We start from the raw sequence: 17,027 nt of genomic DNA, 5'->3' as shown, positions 1-17,027 counted from the left end.
TCTAATGCTAGAGGGCATGCATTTAAGGTGAGGGGGGGTAAGTTCAAAGGAGATGTGCGGGGCAAGGTTTTTACACAGTGGTGGGTGCCTGGAATGCACTGCCAGGGGAGGTGGTGGAGGCAGATACAGAAGAGACATTGGAGGCTCTTAGACAGGCACACAAATATGTGGAGAATGGAGGGATATGGACCATGTGCAGGCAGAAGGGATTAGTGCATTTAGGCATCATTAGCTTAATTAGTTCAGCTCAACTTTGTGGGCCGAAGGACCTTTTCTTGTGCTGTACTGTTCTGTCTTCTGAGTTAATGAGGTTTGGCTGGGGACATGGGCAGGGGGTGAGGAGCTTTTTATTTTCTGCAGAGTTGGAGAGAGATGCAGAGCAGTGCGCTTCAACCTGTCCTGAGTGCCTACCTGTGTTGTAGCAGCTGTGGAATCCAGGTAGAAGGCGACATGACTTCCCGAGAGGGTAGGACTTATCCACTGTGTCCTGGCCAATGTTTAACCCCTGTTCAATGTTACTGGAAAGACAGGCTGTTCATCATCACAATGCAATTTGTGGGATCTTGCTGTGCACAAACTCAGCTCTGTGCTTCAGTGGAGACACGCTTCATAAGTACTTTGGTTGCGCTGGTCTTTAAGATGTCCAGAGATTTTGACAGGTGCCATATGAATGCAATTCTTTTTAATTTAAAGAAAAATGGTTCATCTTCAATTCTTGATCAAATAAATGGATGAGGGGGAATGTGTGTGACTATTTGCTGACACGGAGGCTTTCGGAGCCAAACATAATCTTGATTCATTTCCATACCTTCATTCCCATTTATATTGTGGCATTACAAAACTGTCCCTTCAACCATTTGTCTCTCAGGTGGAGTGTCCAGTGTTAGTCTGCAAGAAAACTTTCATTTTCCGGTCACATAAACCACCGATCCTTCCTGGACATTCATCTTACCCATACAATAGAGAATAGGATTGCGTCAGGACAAGCAGATAGAATAAGAAGCAAAATCCTTGTATGGGTCAGTTAGTTCTCAATAGAGGGTCATGGAGGCAAAGACTCTCACAACGGTTAGGTAGTGTCTAGACGAGCACTTGAATCACTAAGGCACAAAAGCCCAAGTGCCGATAAATGGGATTAGTACTGATTGAATTTTTTGAGGATGTGTCAAGGTATAGTGGGGATGTCAGAGGTAAGTTTTTTTTTACGCAGAGAGTGGTGGGTGTGTGGAACGCACTGCCGGCAGAGGTAGTGGGGCAGATACATTAGGGACATTTAAGAGACTCTCAAATAGACGCATGAGTGATAGCAAAATAGGGGGCTATGTGGGAGGGAAGGGTTAGATAGATCTTAGAGCAGGATAAAACGTCAGCACAACGTGGTGGGCTGAAGGGTCTGTACTGTGCTGTAGTGTTCAATGTTCTCTGTAACTCGATGATCAGCATGACACTATGACTCTGGGATATTACTGATGTCTTTCAGGATCGGTGGTTAATGAAACGTAACAATAAAAACAATCTGCATTTAGCATTCCAACCGGCTATCCAGCAGTGTTTTCAGACACAAAATTGACCCATGATTGAGATGAAGAAAAAGTTCGGCCAAAAGGGTAACGGAGAGAAAGTTAGGGAGGTGGAGAGATTTCAGAAGGGTATTCCAGAGTTTAGGATCCAGGAGGCTGGAGGCACATTGTGGGAGAGGCTATTGGAAAATCCCCCAGTTTAATTTATCTTTAAGACATAGGTAGACTGGGTTGCACTGAAATAACATCATATATAGTGCTTTAATAGCTCACCATGGACATATCACAGTGTGGAAGGAAGCTATCTGGTGCTCCCGTCTGGCCAGAATAGATATTTACAGAAAACAGGCCAGTTATCACACAGAGGCACAAGAGACTGCAAATACTGTAATGTGGAGCAGGAACCAAACTGCTGGAGGAACTCAGTGGGTCAAACAGCACCTGTGGAGGCAGGGGGATGGTCAACGTTCCAAGTTGAGCCCCTGCATCAGGACTTAACTATTCTTGATCTTGTAAGCCTAAATTCCAAGCCTCACTGAAGTTGGCACCTCTATTAACCAGCTCCGAAGTTTTAGAATGATACAGCATACAAGGAATTCTACCCATTCAGACTGCACTGACTGTTTGAAAGTCTTAAACAAATAGTCCCACCATTCCGACACCTCCCATCACCAATCCTAACTCTTTCTCCAGAGCCCTCCCCCAAGACTTTGTAGCAGGAAATGGACCACTGACGTTTACTGTCAAGACCAGCAGTCCAGACGGTGTCTCAACCTGAAATATCAATGGTCCATTTCCCTCCACAGACACTGACTGACCTGTTGACTTCCTCCAGCATCTTGTTTGTTGCTCCAGATTCCAACATCTGCAGTCTGTTGTCCCCCTCCATGTCTTTTCACATGTATCTCATTCCCTCACTTTGGAAAAAATAAAAATGTCTCTGGCACAGTTTTGTAGAAGTTGTTCCTTCTTCCATGGAGCCATAGAGAAATACATCCCACCGTCCACATTACCATCAACCGCCTACTTACACCAATCCAACACTAATCCCACTTTTATTCTCCCCACATTATCATCAGATCCCCCCCCACCCCCCAGATTCTACCACTCACCTGCACACCAGTGATAAGATAGATAGATAGATATCTTTATTAGTCACATGTACATTGAAACACACAGTGAAATGCGTCTTTGCATAGAGTGCTCTGGGGGCAGCCCGCAAGTTTTGCCACGCTTCCAGTGCCAACTTAGCATGCCCACAACTTCCTAACCCGTACGTCTTTGGACTGTGGGAGGAAACCGGAGCACCCGGAGGAAACCCACGCAGACACGGGGAGAACGTACAAACTCCTTAGAGACAGTGGCCGGAATTGAACCCGGGTCACTGGCACTGTAAAGCGTTACGTCAATTAACCTACCAACCCACACATCCTTGGGATGTGGGGGCAAAGCAGAGTTCCTGGAGGAAACCCATGCAGTCACAGGGAGAAAGTAGTCAGGATTGAACACACGCCTCTGGTGACCTCTATGAAGCAGTGCTGTGCCACGAGCTTTGCCACTGTACTGCCCAAAGCTATCTTGTGTTAGCTGACTCTTCTCACAAGATAGGGAAAATGACTTCGGGTTTTTCCCATGCATGAGATTCAAAGCAAAGATGAAAACTTATCTTTTTATACACTTTACTTCCTTCTGCACATCTTCCCTCAATGGTATCCCCTGGGGCAGGATCCAATCTGGAATGAGCCCTCCAAATGTGGTCAAGATCAAGTGTGATCTGGACCAGCTGGGAAAATGGGCTGAAAAATCGCAGATGGAATTTAATGCAGACAGGTGTGAGGTGTTGCATTCTGGCAGGACAAACCAGGGTAAGACTTACACAGTGAATGGTAGGACTCTGAGGTGTGCGGTAGAACAAAGGGATCTGGGAATACAGATCCATCGTTCCTTGAAAGTGGAATCACAGGTAGATAGGGTCGTAAAGAGAGCTTTTGGCACATTGGCCTTCATAAATCAGGGTATTGAGTACAGGAGTTGAGATCGTATGTCGAAAGTTGTACAAGACGTTGGTGAGTATTGTGTGCGGTTCTGGTCACCTACCAACAAGAAAGATATCAATAAGCTTGAAAGAGTGCAGGGAAAATTTACAAGGATGTTGCTGGGACTTGAGGACCTGAGTTCTAGGGAATAGGTTAGCACTTTATTCCCTGGAGTGCAGGAGAATGAGGGGAGATCTTAAAGAGGTATACAAAATTATGATTATAGATAGGGTGAACGTATGCAGGCTTTTTCCCCTCAGGATGGGTGAGACTAGAACTAGACATAGGTTGACGGTGAAAGGTGAAATATTTAAGGGGGATCTGAGGGGAAACTTCTTCACTCAGAGGGTGGTGCGATTGCAGAATGAGCTGCCAGCGGAAGTGGTAGACACTGTTTCATTTGGGAGGGGTTTGGAGGGAGATGGTGCAGGCGCAGGTAGATGGGACTAAGCAGAAGATCGGGTTGACGTGGACTAGATGAGCCTACTGTTTCTGTGCTGTAGTACTACTCTACGAGTTCCTCACAGCATCGGAGGCCCAAATTCAATCCTGACATTTGGTGCTGTCTGCATGGAGTTTGCAATGTTCTCCCTGTGACTATGTAGGTTCCCTCCAGATGCTCCAGTTTCTTCCCACATCCCAAAGAAATGCAGGCTGGTAGGTTAATTGGCCATTGTAAAATTGTGAGTGGTAGAACGCGGGGAGAGATGATGAGAATGTTTTGGAGAACAAAAAAATGGGATTAATGCAGGATTAGTATAAATGAGTGTTTAATGGTGAGCATGAACCATAGAGCCAGTTTCCATGATGTATGACTCTATAACTTTACGATCCCTCCTAAAAGAAAGTTTTAAATTCATGCCTTATTCGTTATAACCTTGGGTCTTTCCCAATCTCTTTACACCTCTTTTATGTTCTCTTGGAAAGACCACAGATTAATGCCTTGTCTGATAGGTGTCACCATGGCAGTGCTTTTTTCATATAACAGATTCAATAGAATGTCCTTGTTTTATCTTTACTGTCTATCTCTATGAATCCCAGGGTCCCACAATTTACTAGCCACTCTCTCAACACTCCCTGCTTCTTCAAAGATTTATGACACATGCACTGAGCTTTCTCTGTTCCTGCACATCATTTAGAACCGTGCCATTTAGGCTGCAGTTGCTCCCCTGCCACAGTGTATTATTTCACATACTGTGGCATTACCGCACATAATCTAGGCTGACACCATCAGGGCAGTACTGACAGGGAGCTGCACAGTCGGAGGTGAAAGCTTAAACCAAGACCCCATCTGCTTGGAAAAGATCCCACAGATGGTAGAGGAACTCAGCAGATCAGGCAGCATGTATGGAGGGAAATGGACAGCCTGACCCACTGTGTTCCTCTAGCATCTTGTGTGTTGCTCCAGATTCCAGCATCTGCAGTATCTTGTGTGAACATAATCTCACTTGCTTGTGGTAGCCTATTACGCACCGAACAGTTTAGGCATTCCCTATATTGTAATGGTGGCCACACTCCAGATTTTGATAGACTGCACTTACATAGCATCTTTCTACTTTAATGAATCTGGTTAAGGCTAGGCCTGATCTGTTTGTCAGCCCTTCTACATTCTTCATCTAAGGGACAAGATGCAATCAATTCAGTTACATTCTTTAAAACTCAAATGTGCATTAGACATCAAGGATCAGCACAAGAGTTGTCTGAATGAATGAAATTGTCATTTGGGCCAAGGACTTCCATAGAACTTGGTTTACCTCTCAGATGGCATTGGTAATAAATACAAAAAACAGACATCTACAGCGTTTTCCCAGCACCAGTTATAATGGGATAGTGAGCTTATTCCTTAAACAAACACACACACACAGAACTGGGTCTTGTCAGAATCACTCAGTAACAGACTTCAGTAGTCTCCAAAATTGACTTCCCCACCTGAACAGGCACCCGATGCTCTCACACGTGGTGTTGGGACCAAGGACTTCAGTGAAGTGACTTTTTGCGGTCCAAGGACTTCAGTAAAATGACTTTCTTAAAATATATAAATGCAGGCCATCCTGGGTAACAAACTGTTTGTTTGTCCATAAGTCTATTAGGGCATTGAGTATAGAAGTTGGGACATGCAGTTGTACATCAGTGAGGCTGCATTTGGAATATTGTGTTGCGTTTTGGTCACCCTGCTATAGGAAAGATGCCATTAAGCTGGAAAGAGTGCAGAGGAGATTTATGAGGATGTTGCCAGGACTTGAGGGACTGACTTATGGAGAGAGGTTGAGTAGGTTGGGACTGTTTTCATTGGAGTGTAGATGAGAGGTCATCTTGTAGAGGTGTACAAAATCATGAAGGGCATAGATAGGGTCAATGTGCATAGTCTTTTTCCCCAGGGGTGGGGAATCATAGGTTTAGGGTGAGAGGGAAGAGATTTAATAGGAACCTGAGGGGCAACTTTTTCCACCCAGAGGGTGGTCAGTAATATGTAATGAGTTGTGAGAGGGTGGTTGGGGGAGGTAATTAACAACATTTAGAGAGGTAATTGGACAGGTACACGGATAGGAAAGATGTGGCGGGACATGGGCCAAACATGGGCAAATAGAACCAGCTTAGTTGGGAACCTTAGCATGAAGCAGTTGGGCCACAGTAATGTAACGAATGGCATCAAAAGCACACAAGACTGATAAGAACAATTCCTAAGACTACAGGGTGCAAGAGCAGAAACTAGTGCTGCTGGCTATAAAGGACAAATGAATATTAAAGTAAAAAGTTTGAAATATGTACATATGTCCAGGTGCCCACAAGTCAGGCATTCATAACCCAGGGAGAGCCTGTACATACACAATAGCAATAAAGACTCCTACACATATTAGATGGTGATAGCTTGAAAGTTCAGACACATCATTGTTCACAAGCTCTTTGGTGCACTCTGGTGGATGTTGTACAGAATTGTCAGTTAGGACTGACAGAGCCAGTCCAGTCACACACTTGGTTAGACAGTTCCATGCTTGTAGCTAGGCAGAGGTTGAGCAGATCAAGTCAGGGAAGTTTCCAATGAAATCTAGAGAAGTAGGACAGTGAACTCTGCCCAAGAAAGTAATAACTTAAATATTGTATCTCTAAAATCCCATAGATTTGTTTTAAGTACCTTCTAAAAGAGAGAGCCTACAGTGTTAAATATATTTATGTAAAGATGAATGATTACTTGTTTTTAGTGATGTTATAGAGTCATACAGCACGGAAACAGGCCCTTTGGCCAAACTCATCCACACTGACTATGTTGCCCAGTGAGATAGTCCCACAGCCCTCCAGACCTCCCCTATCCATGCTAATGTACCTTCCTCAACCACTATTTCTGGCAGCTCATTCCAAATACACACCACCATTTGCATGAAGCTGCCCCTGATGTCCGTTAAATCTCTCACCCCCGATCTTAAACCTATACCCCCTTGTTTTTAAGCACCCCCTCCCTGGGAAAAAGACTGTGCTTTCACCCTAGTTCTGCCCTTCAGCATCTTATACACCTCAATCAGGTCACCTCTCAATCTCCTACGTTCCAGGGAATAAAGTCCTAGTCTACACCACCACTCCTTGTAACTCGGGCCCCTAAGTCCAGGCAACACCCTGGTAAATCTTTTCTGCACTCTTTCTAGTTTAATAATACCATTCCTATAATACGGTGACCACGGTGGTACACAATTCTCCAAGTGCATGCCTCCTGTGGCGTGAGCCAAAATTTTTACAATGCTCATTTTCACAACCGCTTTTCCTCGCCTCTGCAAGGTGTCCTCAACCTCCCCCACATTCTTTACGCAGCTTCCAGTTACTGCAATGCAAGCCTCTTCCCTCATCTACACCAACAGCAGCAAGTTTTGGAGTCATACAGCATGGAAAACAGACACTTCATCCCAACTTGTCCATGCCGATTAAGTCGCCTGACTGAACTAGTTCCACTTGCCTGCACTTGGCCCATATTCCTCTGAACCATTCCCATCATTCTAACTGCCTAAATGTCTTAAACATCATAATTATAGTACCACCTCCTCTAACATTTGCACCACATTCTGGTTAAGTCCTCCACCTTACATTGGACTGCAGGGTCATCTCTAACCTATGGTACCCTAGACTGAGCTTCACCCACTTTACCAAATCCTTTTGATAAACTTTCCTCCAGACAAACGACTTCACAAAGAGCACCAGCCTGTCCAACCTTAGATAGAAAGAGACTGCGGCTGCTGGAATCTGGAGCAAAAAACTGCTGGAGAAACTCAGGTCAGGCAGCATCTGTGGAGGGTAAGGGACAGTCGACGTTTCAGGCTGAGACCCTTGATCTGGATTGAGTTTTAACAGGCAAGGTTGGAATTGTGTTTAGAATTATTTTTTGCTGTAAATAGTCTAACCGAGGTTTAATAAATTTAACCATCTGCCAATTGTATTGTGACACTACATTCCACCGGAAGCCATGCTCGAAATTGGACTTGTACCTACAAGAGGTTAGTTAGTGCAAGTGTTGTGATCCAACAGTCCCGCAAGCTAACCGACCACATGGAACATGGCTGTGTAGAGATCAGTGTCATTAGGCAGAATGTAACAAATGAAGCTTTGGTTGATCACTCTCCAGAAAAGTCAAATCTGATTACAAGCTCAAGATAACCTTAATTAAAAGCACTCTGAACTTCTGCACTATTTACATTACAGCAGTTAGCCTCCAGCATACTTTTTCCACAACCTTCATTGCTGGCCATTCCTAGTCAGTCATTTCAAAGTGAATCAGACAGCCTGAGGAACATCAGTGAACTAAAAGGGCTTGGAAAACAGAAGCAATTCCCATTCTAACGGTTGCAATTTATTAGAGACATGAGAGACCGTTTGTTGCTCCAGATTCCAGCATCTGCAGTCTGCTGGAGAAACGCAGTAGGTCCAGCAGAATCTGTAGGAAGGAATCATCAACGTTGAGTCGACTCAAAACATCAACAACTCCTTTCCTCTCACAGATGCTGCTCGACCTACAGTTCCTCCTGCACATTGTTACTCAAATTTAAATTGCTCAATGGTGAGATTTAAGTTGGCATCATCTACAACTCAGCAATGTAGGTATCTGAATACTCAATTGTACAGGAGGTCCTTCAGCCCACCTAGTCCATGCCAACCATATCTATCCATGCTAATCCCATGAGCCTGCATTAGGCCCATATCCATCCATATCTTTCCTATCTAAAATACCTGTCGAAATGCCATTCAAAAAGGCATGATGGCAGTGTAGTAGCATAATATTACAGTGCCAGTGACCAGGTTCCATTCTGGCCACTATCTGTAAGGAGTTTATACATTCTCCCCGTGTCTGCGTGGGTTTCCTCCAGGTACTCCAGTTTCCTCCCATGTTCAAAAGACATATGGGTTAGGAAGTTGTGGATATGCTATGTTGGTGCCAGAAATGTGGCAACACTTGTGGGCTGCCCCCAGAACATTCCATGGAAAAGATGCATTTCACTGTGTTGTGATATACATGTGACTAGGACATCTTACAATTCACCACCTTCTCTGGCAGCTCGTTCTATATAACCACCCTGTGTGAAAAAATTTGCCTGTTGGACCCCCTTTAAACTTCTCTCACCTTAAACAAGTGCTCGTGTTCTAGACTCCTCTACCCCTCAATTTTATAAACTTCTATACCTTCAGACTCATGCATTCCGGTGAGAATAACCCAGCCAATCCAATCTCTCCTTAAGTAAATCCTTCAATTCCAGGCAGCCCCAGTGAATCTCTTCTGTACTATTGCTACCACACCCTTTCTGTAGTGTGGCAACTGTACATAATACTCCAAGTGTAGCCTTCTTCACTACCCCATCCACCAGTGTCGCCACTTTCAGGGAGCTATGGACTTGAACCACAAGGTCCCTGCCATATACTCTGAACTTCCCACCAGCATTTGACTTTCCAAAGTCCATTACCTCACACTTGGCTGGATTAACTTCCATCTGCCAGCACTCTGCCCAACTTAAGCTGATCCATGTCCTGCTGTACCCTTAGACAACTACCTTCACCATCTACGACTCCACCAATTTCTGTTGTCTGCAAGCTTACCAATCTGACCATTACATTTTCATCCAAGTCATTTACGGTATACATATTACAAAGGTCCCAGCACCAATCCCTGCAGTACAACTTGTTACAAACTTCTAGTCAGGAAAAAATACCCATCCACTACTCTGTGCCTCCCATCAACAAGCCAGTATTGGATCCAGTTTGAAAAACATGCCTCACATCCCTCATGCCACAACTGTCTGGACCAGCCTACTTGAAGGACTTTGTTCACAAATCACATCTCCTCCATAACCTTAACATTTTCTTATTTCCTTTTCCAATAACTAGATCCCTTAGCTTCTGTATCATTGAAACTTGGATAAGTAGTCCCAGTGCAATACTAAAGGAGAGCTGTCATTAAGACACTAATGTGGATTAGTTTTCACAGGAGGCTTCTGACCAATATTTATCCTTTAAGATCAAGAAAGCTCTTGTCATAATGTGGAAGAGATTTTGCTTTTATATCTTGATTACACTTTGAAAGTGATTGCAAAGTAGTTCAGAATGGCATTAATGAAATAGGCTGAAGACAATAGGCTGAAGACAATAGCCTTCACAGTTAAGACATCTGAACCAAGGGGTCTTCAACCAAACCCTTTAGCAGTAAAAACCACAAGCAACCAGAGGACCAATTTTATTACTTTGTGGTTGACCAATGAACAGTGTTTCAAAAATGCACAACAGACAGCACTGCCAGTCATTTCAGGGTTCTGAGATGCCACACAGAATCAAACATTGACTGCTTGCAACCAAGTAAAATATTCAAAATATTAGATACCAGAGGGCACCATGAAACATGTCACCAATGGCATCAAGGTCTTTACCATTCATAGATAGATGAAATGAATACTGAAACAACTTTCAAAATATTCAGAACATTGGAGAACTTTTTATATATACATACAGATGGCAGCAATGGCTCACATTAAACAAATACACAACTATACACGTGGCTAGTTGGATTAAACAGAACCATCTATTGTACAACTTGAGAATAATAAATGGTTGCATAATTTAGTAATTAAAATACTGCTTAATCAAGGGATCCACATGGTTGACCACCAACCTGAAGAGGCTATAGGGCAGCTTTAAAAAACTAAAAGATGATCAACATCTTAACTCAGACTATTTGCAATGATCAAGCAGGTCTGCATTTCACAGAATACATATGGGGCTGAAAAGAGCAGCTGACATTTGTCTAGGATGGGACAGGAGTGCAGACAGGAATTCCAGAGTAGGATGGGATTGGCTTGGTGTCCCCCACCCCCTTAGCACAGTCAAACAGTCTCTCCTGGTGGCACAACTGCCCCCCTCAGCTCTCCATCTAGGTTCGATCTTGATCTTGGGTGCTATGTGGAGTCTTCATATTGTCCCCATGGGTTTCCTCCAAAGACATGCTGGCTGTTAGGTTAATCAGATTATGCAAATTGTAAGGGGGGTGGGGGGGGGAAGAAAAAAAGACAATCAGGTCATTAATGGTTATGAATGAAAGAACAAGTTCCAGAGAAACTAGTGAGGAAATGATTGTTCAGAGCTGGCATAGACTTAAATGGGCTGATTGGCCTCTGATTGTGGATGAAAATACATAGTAATGCATACATGTTAATGACCACTTAGAGAAAGAATCTCTAGGGAGATACATCAGTGGAAGTGTTTTGGTACTGGGGGAGGAAGTAAAAGGTTGAAGAATAAAATCTGAACAGAGATGTAAATTTGAATACAAGGATTGCAAATCATTGAACAGTAATTATGTTTGTGTGCCAGGTATCAGATCAAACTGCAGCTGTATTAAAGCAAGCATGAAATGTGTTCATTAATCTGAGGATGTTGATTGTGATTTGGGTGAGTGGGACTGAGCAGGAGTGAAGTGCCATAAATCTCACAGTAAGAATATGCTCTGGAGTCTGCAAATGGAAGACATCTGCAAAAAAAAAGTAACAACAGAAGAGGTAAAGGAGAAACTGGGATTTCAATACTCCACCCCACCATATCCCCCACCGCTATAGATGGAGACCTTGATGCTTCCAGTTCTCGGGTACAGGCATCCATCCTTTACATTTACCAATCAACTTATAAACTCACTGCTTCTTCCAAAGGACTAAAGATAATGAAGCCACTGGAAAAACAGCATCCCTTCCTCAGAATCAGCTGCTTCACTACAACAATGGAGGGTAGGACTACAGAGAGGAAATCCTGTGCAGCCCAAGTAACCATGCAGTTTGGTTCTTCCCCTCCCAACATCAACCAAACCCATCCTGAAATGGTTTGTTCCAGTATTAAACTGAGTTTCCTATAGGTCAGATATGATTGCCCAAAAGGAAAATGCAATCCAAACCAGTCACCACCTCAAAAACCCCTAAAAAACTGCTATTTTACAAACATTGGAGTTTTTTCAGCTTTAACTTAAACATCCCATAATAGCTTGGATATATTTGACTCTCTTTTACACTCAAATGATCACAATAGAATTTCATGCAACAATGGGAGACAAGAGCAAGTTGCCAGTTTAATTACGAGACGTGGTCACTCCTGGGACCGATATGCTCATGAGCACATGAACTGGCAAATGCACCATAACCAGAATCAGTAAACATTTAACATTATGTTTACAATGGCAACTTCTGCATTCCTTGAGGGAGTTTAGGGAAAGTAATTGCTCTGCTGCAGGATTTCCACAGGGCTTCCTCCACTCACTGGCCTCCCATATACAATCCGACTACTGAATTCTTTCAGTAAAGTTTTCTGGGAAGACTCGCGTCGAGGACTTCAGATCTTTCTTCTGGATCCAGTCAAGTTCCTTTATGCCCATTAACCAGCCCTCATCCTGCGAAGAAAACAATGGAAAAAGAAAATGGCCCAGTGTTAGCAAAAGGCAGTCAATGTAGGGGTCAACTTACTTAAGAAAAGGGATATTATACTTGGGGCACAAGGTAAAGAAACCATTGAAAAACCATAAGTATAACCAGTGCCCAGAGATTGGAAAGTACTACACAAAGGCCATAAGACAAAGGAGCAGAAGTCAGCCATTCGGCCCACTGAGTCTGCTCTGCCATTCTATCATGAGCTGATCCATTCTCCCATTTAGCCTCACTCCCCCACCTTCTCACCATAACCTTTGACACCCTGACTACTCAGATACCTATCTCTGCCTTAAATACACTCAATTACTTCGCCTCCACAGCCACCCGTGGCAACAAACTCCACAGATTCACCACTCTCTGGCTAAAGAAACTTCTCCGCATCTGTTCTGAATGGGCACCTTTCAATCCTGAAGTCATGCCCTCTTGTACTAGACTCTTGTAAAGTGCTTTGTATAAGTAGGAAACTGCTAATTTGCACTGTTTGAGCTTACCATGTAATGATCAGAACCATGTGAAGAAAATGATATTGGTTGAAGTATAAATTTGGGCCCTAGATGCCAGATCTTCCCAGCTGTCAAAACACTGCATAAAAGAGACAAGCATGAATCTTAATTTCCAGTGCAGTATGAGGGAGTACTACACTTCCAAAAAGGTGCTGCATTTTGGTTCAGATGCAGAGACTCTGAAAGAGAACCAAAAAGGTACATTTTGCACCCAAGGGAGATCAAAGAGAACAGTATGTTTTCTCCCCCACCCCTTGTGCAGTCAATATTCACCCCTCAACCAACTAAAATATTAAAGTCATCATATTGCTGTAAATTGGATTCCTTTGGGTCAACCTGATTAAATATTTTTCTCAGTATACTTCATGAGCTGTTACAATGCTTTGTAGCATCTTATTGAAAACAACTCCTATTCCATCTTCTCATTTTTGAGCATCCAACTGCATTTGAAATTCAAACAGAACAGTACAGCACAGGAACAGGCCCTTCAGCCCACAATGTTGTGCCTAACTAAACTAGTAATTAAACACCTTACTAATCACTTCTGCCTACACAAAATCCATATCCCTCCATTCTCTGCATATTCATGTGCCCCAGAGCTCTTAAACACCTCCATCATATCAGCATCCACTACCACCCCTGGCAACATATTTCAGGTCCCCACCACTAATAGAAAACATGCCCTACACATCTCCTTTGAACATTCCCCCTCTAAATGCCTGTCCTCTACTAATGGACATTTCAAGCCTGGGATGAAAGATACTGGCTGTCTATTTATGCCTTGCAATCTTAAACTTCTGTCAGGTCTCCCCTCAGCTGCTCCATGGAATGCAGATGTGGCCTAACCAGAGTTTTATAAAGCTGTGGTTATTAAAATTGTAGTTAGCAGCACTGAAAATTTCACTACAACATTGCTCACCTGTTCTTCTGGGTTTTCATAGGTTACAACTAACACAACATCACCCGTTTTGAGGTTTAATTCATCAGTGTCTGTTGCACTATAATCGTGCAGAGCCCGAACCTGCCACATGAATAAATGGGAGAGTTTAATTTAACTGTGCATTATTATCATCAATTCACAGCAGAGAGTTTACACCTTAGTTTATACAATAACTTGTTCCTCAACCCAGCAGTCAAGTGTCACCAATGACCTGCATTTGTGAATCAGCAGCTTCAAGATGTTTAGATTAAGGAAAATCGATGGGGCGGGGGGGGGGGGGGTGGAGGGAAAGAAAAAAAAAGTCACTCCAGTTGAGTGTTGCAGGGAGGGAATGTCAGGATTTGGGGTCCAGGCAACTGGCAACCTGGCCACCAGTGAAGGATATTCAAGCAGCAACAGAACTGGAGCAGCACAGGCATAGGAAGGATTGTAGGGCAAGAAGTGACAGCCAATAAATGGGGATGAGTGATTTGGAATCTCCAAAATCGAACCACCCTACTTGAAATGCATGGGAAATAAGTTACGACAGCACACCGAGACACTGTTTACAGCATTACAGGGATAAAATCAGAGTATCTATAATTACATGACAAGGAGCTTAAAAAACAGCCAGAAATCAGTTACTAAACAACAACAGTTCAAGACCAGTGGTGGGTGGAGGAAGTCTAGTCATTGAACAAAAATGAACATTCTGCAGTTGTGTAATGAGGAAATTAACTGCTGCTTTTAGCAGGGGAGGAGGAAAGCACAAAGGACTGGAGGGCTTGATTTAAGGAGATGAAAGGTTCGGACTATTCCCTCTGGAGTGCAGAATGTTGAGGGCAACCTTTAATGAGGTTTCTAAAATCATGAGGTGTGTAGATAAGGTGAAAGGTCAGTCTTTTCTCCCCCCCCCCCCAAAGGGAGGAGAGTATAAAACTAGAGGACATAGGTTTAAGGTGAGAGGGGAAAGATTTAAAGGGGACCTGAAGGGCAAGAATGGTATATGGAATGAACTGCCAGAGGAAGAGTTGGGTTTAAAAGACATTTGGACAAGTGTATTGATAGGAAAGGTTTAGAGGGATATGGGCCAAATGCAGGCAAATGGGAATAGCCAAGATAAGCAACATGGTTGGCAGGGTCAAGTTGGGCCAAAGGGCCCTTTTCATGCTGTACAAGACATATGCAGGCAAGACTTGTATTGTATTATGAAGGCCCAGATTTCTGTACAATATTTCCATACCAGATCAGAGGAAGCCACTTCAGCCCATTGAACTTATACTGGCTTTCAGAACAATCTAACTATATTAATCCACTTCGAAACAGATGCGTCTTCTACACTATGTTGGGAGAACTCAGCAGGTCATGCTGCCTGGCTTGCTGAGTTCCTCCAGCATCATTGTGTTTTTTGTCTGGACTCCAGCATTGCAGTCCTTTATTTCTCTAGGTGCACCTTCTAGCCTTGGTAGCTTTCATGTGACCTTTTGCACTAAAAATTCTGCCGCCCCTCATGGATCTACATGCAGAGGGGAGAGGCCACAAAACTTCAGTGGCTGTCAGTTCACTGCCTGTAATTCTCCCAAAGCTGCAGGATCCAAACTGTGGCCTTTGGTCAGTGCCAAAGATCCTCGACTGTGCGATTTTTACTTGCGTCTTCACCTTGTTATCCGAATTCCGCCAGCCCATAGGAAGTGGAAAGGCAGTTCCTTGCCCCCTCACCTCATTAGCATTTATGGTTATTACCAAGTCTAGCTTTTTAGATTTATTTAATGGATAGAGTTTAAGTTCTTCAGTACCAAAGATGGGATTGGAACAACCATCTGCAGATCAGTTCAGGCCTCGAGATCTAGTACTACAACTATTAAGCTATCAAACTCTTGCAGTGGAAAATTCCAACGAGCAAGGAAATCTTTCTTAGGTTGCTAGAGTTATTTTTGAAATGAACCATGACGCATTGCAGGTTGTCACCTGTAGCACCATACACCACCATAATCTGTAACCTCAGACCAGTGTATCACTGCCGTTACATTCAAGCCATGGGATCAAACTTGTTCAATAGGCAGAATGCAGAAAGAGATGCCGCAGGTACTCCTAAAAATAGGGTGTCAACGTGGTGAAGCTCTACAGGACTGCAGAGTCCACAGCAAAGCAGCTAACTGATCCAATGACAATGAATCAGATTAAAGCTCCACAGCCCTAACATATCTAGTCACAAATGGGGGCAGAAATCAGGAGGTAGAGGCCACAGGAACAATGATAGCAGAGCCCAGTATGTGGGTGCAGAAGACTGGGCTGCTTTGAGGTGCATAAAATTATGAGGAGCATAGATAGGATGAGTGCACTGTCTTTTTCCCCCCCAGGGTCGGGGAATCAAGAACTAGAGGGCATAGATTTAAAGGTGAGGGGAAATATTTCATAAGAACTTGAGGAGCAACTGTTTACAGAGGGTAGTACGTATGCAGAATGAGCTCCAAAGGAGTGGTTGAGACAGATACAACAACATTTAAACAACACTTGGAGAGGTACACAGATAGGAAAGGTTCAGAGAGATATAGGCCAAGCACAGGCAGATGGGACGAGCTTGGATAGGCATCTTGGTTGGAATGGATCGGTTGAGACCAAGTCTTTCCACCATAGTCATAGAACATGGAAACAGGCCCTTTGGCCCAACTGTCCATGCTGACTCCTGACTTGCATCTTGTAGATGGTGGAAGCAGTACCAGGAATAGGATGGCACTCGCCTCAATGTGTACAGCTCGAACAGTTCTCATGTGGCTCAACTATTAACTCATGCACCACCATTAATATTAATTTCCTCCTCCACTAGCACAGCAGTTACTCATTGGACTACTCCAACAACAGTTCCCAAAATCAACCTCTATTACCAAAGGAGAGCTGGGGCATGGGAGCATCACTTCATGTTTCCTTTAAGTTGCACACCATCCTTAGCAGGAAATAGAGATTCCTTCAGTTGCTGGGTTAAACATGAACACTGAGGAAATACCTTCAACAGTTCATACAAGTTTGGTGGCTCACCACTACCTTAGAGGCCAGTTAGGCATAGGCAAATGCTGGTCATACCAGCAATGGCCAGATGATTCTGACAAATGAATTAATAA

General features: G+C 43.6%; 1 protein-coding gene across 7 annotated transcripts in view; it reads right to left on the bottom strand.

The window, feature by feature from the left end:
* Positions 1–10,246: 10,246 nt before the first annotated feature.
* Positions 10,247–17,027, bottom strand: part of LOC127568244 (myc box-dependent-interacting protein 1) — a 124,181-nt gene continuing 117,400 nt past the window's right edge. For 6 of the 7 annotated variants that reach the window (XM_052011775.1, XM_052011799.1, XM_052011807.1 and 3 more), the window contains 2 exons: positions 13,909–14,010; positions 10,247–12,449 (listed from right to left, as the gene is read on the bottom strand). In XM_052011775.1, coding sequence (XP_051867735.1) covers positions 12,342–12,449; positions 13,909–14,010 — 210 coding nt within the window. In that variant the 3' untranslated portion in view covers positions 10,247–12,341. Of the gene's footprint in view, positions 12,450–12,977; positions 13,069–13,908; positions 14,011–17,027 lie in introns of all 7 variants that reach the window. The other variant, XM_052011781.1, reaches the window with a different exon arrangement.

This window comes from Pristis pectinata, chromosome 1 (assembly GCF_009764475.1).
Source record: "Pristis pectinata isolate sPriPec2 chromosome 1, sPriPec2.1.pri, whole genome shotgun sequence".
Classification (NCBI taxonomy): Eukaryota; Metazoa; Chordata; class Chondrichthyes; order Rhinopristiformes; family Pristidae; genus Pristis; species Pristis pectinata.
Note: the sequence above shows the minus strand (reverse complement) of the source record. Positions and strands in the feature narration are given on the sequence as shown.